The sequence below is a fragment of the Trypanosoma grayi genome (assembly GCF_000691245.1).
Source record: "Trypanosoma grayi strain ANR4 Tgr_1046_V1, whole genome shotgun sequence".
NCBI lineage: Eukaryota > Euglenozoa > Kinetoplastea > Trypanosomatida > Trypanosomatidae > Trypanosoma > Trypanosoma grayi.
Window position 1 is genome coordinate 878 of NW_008826665.1, and position 4,872 is coordinate 5,749.

Below are 4,872 nucleotides of genomic sequence, written 5' to 3' on the forward strand. Positions count from 1 at the left end.
GCCTTGGCGAAACATCAACGGAGAAAATAAATATAGTCGATGGCCTGACTTATGATCTTGGTTTATACCTGCAGCGTACTTCGTCTGCAGGAAGGAGAGAGGGGGGCGGGGCGAGAATGAACGGAAGAGAAGGAAAATAACGGGGCACGGAACGGTGGGCCGAAGCGCGAGTAAACATCGCGCGCCAGTCTGCATATGTGCACTCGCACCACGGATGAGACAAGAAAGAGTCGGTGGTAGAGGTGTGTGTGTGTGTGTGTGTGTGTGTGTGCCGTTGTTCCAGCTTTTCGATGAATGGCGTCTGCTATTCAGGTGCTCGTCACACTGCTCGCGCGCCGCAGGGCGTTGGGTGTACGACCCACACACACATACAGAAACACACGGGCACAGCGTTCCTCGCCGGCGCGACTTAAAACATTTCTTATTTTTGTTTTTGCTTTGTATCTGTATGTGGGCCGTATCGCCGCGGAAGGAAGTAGAAGCGCCACGCACAGCACACACAGACACACTTCCACTTCAACCGGCTTACACAACTTATTCCAGCTCCACAACAAAGCGTTCCTGTACTGGTGTGATGCCCACCGTCACGCCGCGCGCTTGCGCGATTACGGGGGGAGCGTCACAAGGGCGCGCTGCTTCGCCACAAGCTCTGGTAGTGCCGGCCACGTGCGGTGCGGCAGGCCAAGCACCTTTCTTTGCGCCGCCTCTGCTCGCTCACGCTTGCCCAATTCCGCCTCCACTTCCGTCTTGGCCTCGGTCGAAAAGAGTGATGTGGAAGCATGTAGTAGTAGCTGCGCGTGGTCGCCCTCGATAACGTGATGCACGGGCCCGAGCACAGCTGCTGTAGCTGTGAGGCGGCCCGCAGTGTTGTACGGCTGGTGACCGCTACCGTCCTGCAGGGGGCAACGCACGTGTCCGCTGACGAGTGGCTGCAGGTGGGCAGCGAGCGCGGCGTCCTCTTCCCGCACGAACGGCGTGTACGCACCGACGGCGCCAAGTGAGGTGGCGTAGTACAAAATGCGCAGCGCAAGGGACGGGTCGGTGCCGCCGCTCGGGTCGTAGTCGTGCACGCAAAGCGATGTGACAAGCTGACCGGTGTGGTGCAAGGCGACCTCGTCAAGCACCTGGTCGTGGGCGGCGTAGCGCTCCGCCTCGAGAAGCTCCGCGTCGCTCATGTGCGGCAATGGCTCCGCGAAGCCGAGCCGTGCGTCGTGTGGGAGCCGCAAAAACGCGATGCTGCCGAAACGGTCGGCCACTGCAATGGTGCGGGCGTCGAGGCAAGCGACGCTTGTCACACTGCGCGGCACCGCATCGCGTGCGATGAGCATCAAGAACGACATGGCGCCCGACGTCCCGCCACCGGGCTGCACTGTCGCGATAAAGACAGACTGATCAAGGGTGCCGCAGACAATGAGAAGACGCCGCTCCCGTGCAATTGTGCTGTTTGGCGGACAACGGAAGAGGTCTGACGCGTACGCTGATGTGAGTGCGGAGGATGAGGCCGTGCCTGGCGGCGTGATGAATACCGTTTCAATCGACGTGATGCGGCTCGGCACATTCGGTAGCCGCCGCTTGCGCAAGAAGCGGCGCTGTCCCCACGCATACACCTGCAGTCCACTCTCTGGCCCCATGCCCACGAACAGGAGCCCCACATCTGCGCAGATATGTAGCGCAGAGGGATAGTCCACCAGTGCCGCTGCGCGAGGAGGATTCTCGCCATTGTGGCTGCTTTCTGTTGCCGCGATGAGCGTGTCGTGCAGCTGCTCAAGACGCAGCGTCGGAGCACTGCTACCAGGCATCCCTGTGTTCGCCACAACGAAGCGGAAGGCGCGGAGGCGGCCCTGGCTCCACGACGCACCAACGCCGCACCCACTGCCGTGCGTATACTGCTCTGCGCAGCCCGACACCACCACTGGCTCACGTCCAAAGTCCTTGATAAAACTGCCAACTGTTGCTGAAAGCACGGCCTCGCGTTCCTGAAAGTACACAGGCGGGTCGAGTCGGTCCGTGCGCTTGTTATACAGCTGTAGCGTGCTGACATAGTAGTTTGTGTGGTTCAGCGAGCGCTGCGGTTTGTCCAATGGGATACCACCGCCAGCTCTCTTGTTGCTATTGCTATCCGCTGCATCACCCACCACATTACTGCTATGATGACGATTTTGTTGTTCCGCTGCTGCCGTAGCCGCACGTCGGACTGCAGCGATACCGTACCCGCGATGCTCGGTGCCAATGATCAGCAGATACTCGGGTCGTGTGGGGTGCTGCAGAAGTCGTCGCCCCGCCACCGAGAGGGGCGTGTGGCTGAAGCTATACTCCAGCGCTGTCTCCGCTGTGCTGGACCCGCCACTCTGCTGCGCGGCGAACAGAGACAACGTGTTTCCGGCCACGCCAAGCACCAATTCCTCCCGCGCACCCGTCGGCATCTCCACCTCTGTCGCGGTTGCTGAAGCTGTGATAGAAGGCGGAGGTCGTCTGAATGGGGCGTACATCGCCTGCGGTGAGGGGAAGCGCCACGGCACCGTCTTAGGCAAGCCGTCGCGAACGTCGCAGCGCCAGTTGAACTCGCCGCACAGCACGTAGCAGACACGTTCAGCATCACCAGGGATCATTTGGCACGGTGCAGTACCACATGTTAGAACCGCCCGCTCTATCAATTTACACGTTGTCGCGTCAAGCTCACAGCGCGTCACCGTACCGTCAATGTGGCCAATGAAGCAGAACAGACGTCTCACACCGCCTGCCCTACCAAGGTACGTCAGAAGAACGGACACGATCGCCGGCGCAGCGCCACCATTGCTACTATTATTATTATTATTGTTACTGTTATTAGCACGGTCGTTGTTGTCATCGGCGGTGCAGCGAATGGTCTCCAAAGGTTCACGCAATTTCTTGGGATTTACAATATACACCTCCTGGCTGGCGGTGGCGATGGCCGCGAGCACGTGGCCCCCTGACGACGATGAGGCGCGCGAGTTTGCTTTAAACACTGTGGCATCGCTTTCGGCGTCCTGTAACAGTGAAATCGCCGGGGCGTGTGGGAAGGAGGGGATCGCCTCCAACTGCTGCAGCCGTGTTCCGCTCATACCCATGTCGAAGCTGGCGATTCCACCACCCTGAGCAAAGGACACGACCATTGTGTTGCCAGAGAGTGCAGCGGCCAGGATGCGTTTGCCGTGCGGATGCACCCACGTTATACCCTCCGCCACTGGAGACGCCACAGCACTGCCAACCTGCTGCTGATCCGTTCGGTAGGGAAGAATTAAGATGCAACTTGGTGTGATCTGGACGTACCCGACGCCGTGGCGCAGGGTCCCTGCCGCTATGGTGTGCTCGGAGGTGATGAAACCCGAGAGTGTGTCTGGCTCCACCTGCCCTGTCAGCGCAAGGGACAGAACCGTCGTTCCCTGCCTCGTCGAGAGCAAAAGTTTGTCATCCCATACGCTGCTGAGGGGCCGGGAGGCTTTCTTTGCCGTTGGGCGCTGTCTTGCGCTACCGGAAGCCTTTGCAGCTTCCATCTGCAGCTCACGCCATCGCTGCTGCATCGCTGTCGCAGAGAGCACCGGTGTCAGACTGTTGAACACGGCCGGAAGTGTGAAGGAGCTCTCCAGCCTCGCCGCGTACCCATAGCGGGCATGTATCAAGACACTGTCGGAACCGCGCCCCACCACTGCGTCAATCTGCACATGGGGCTGCTGTTGCTGGTTGTACTCGAGAGCTCCCTGCTGCTGCTGCTGCTGCTGCTGTTGTGGAATGGTTACGGCAAGCGATGTTATCGCTGGTGTGTTTGGATAACTCTCTAGCAACACCATGTGCCGCAGGGATTGATGCGGCAGAAACAGCGGCACAACACGGCTGTGCTGTTGCTGCAGCTGCTGTAGCGGCTTCTGGAGTGACGACGGCGGGGGAAGAGGGACCGCTGGGCCCTGGGGCAATGACGGCGGCAGCATTCCCCCTTTGGGGACATTGTTATCCTCCTCGCCAGAAGCACCGGTAGTAGTAGTAGTAGTAGTAGTAGTAGTAGTGGGGTCATGAGGGCCACCGCCTTTGGTGTCCTCATCGTCGCCGTCCTCGTAGCGATTGCTGCTGTTCCGCTGGTCCACCATACGCATGCGGGAAAGAATGTATTCCTTGTCTGTGCGGTAGCCATCCTTGATGATCTTGTACAGCCCATGCGTCGGGGCCGACTCCCCCGCAGCAAAGACGAACCCACGGCGGAACAGCACCATCGCTGTTGACGGCGGAATGGTGTCAAAGTACGACACCGTCAACGGCGACGGCACCGTCACAGGGGGCGCCTTCGACCCGCCGATGCCACCAACGCGCTGCTGCTGCAACATCCGCAGCGCGTCGGACGCGCGTTGCACATCCATAAGGGTGAGGCAGACGCGGAACACGTCACCCTGGTCGTCCTGCAGCAGCATGAAGAAGTCATCGCGTACACATGTCGTCGCGTGCGCGATGATCATCGGGTCGTACAGGAGCTCTCGAAAGTCATCGCGCCTCGGGAACGGCGCAGCCGTCTTAAACAGCGAGGGGGGCAACGCCGCCGCCGACGACGACAACAAGGGGGTGACGTCGGCGCCGCTGTTGCCTAGGATGCCGCCGCCATGCAGCTGCGGCATTAGGTCGTACCAAATGACCTCCGTGTCGGTGCAGACAAGCACGCCACCGGGACCAAAGGGCGCGGCGGGAACGGCGACGAGGCGATGCGCCGTCGCCGGCACCGTCACAAGCCGCGTGCGCTGCACCTGCTGCAGCCCCGCCACAAAGACATACACAGCGAGCTTCTTGGGCGGACAACTACCACTACTACTACCACCGCTGCCGCTGCTGCTCCTGCCGTCGCCGCCGTGCTGCGGCATGGCGGGGGTC

The 4,872-nt window shown here is 60.6% G+C and overlaps 1 protein-coding gene across 1 annotated transcript; it reads right to left on the reverse strand.

Moving 5' to 3' along the window:
* Window positions 1–605: 605 nt before the first annotated feature.
* On the reverse strand, window positions 606–4,622 carry DQ04_10461010 (sf3b complex subunit 3; the record flags this gene model as incomplete). The annotated part of the gene is made up of 1 exon (XM_009316255.1): window positions 606–4,622. One exon carries the CDS (start codon window positions 4,620–4,622, stop codon window positions 606–608), a length of 4,017 nt encoding a protein of 1,338 aa, XP_009314530.1.
* Window positions 4,623–4,872: the final 250 nt, after the last annotated feature.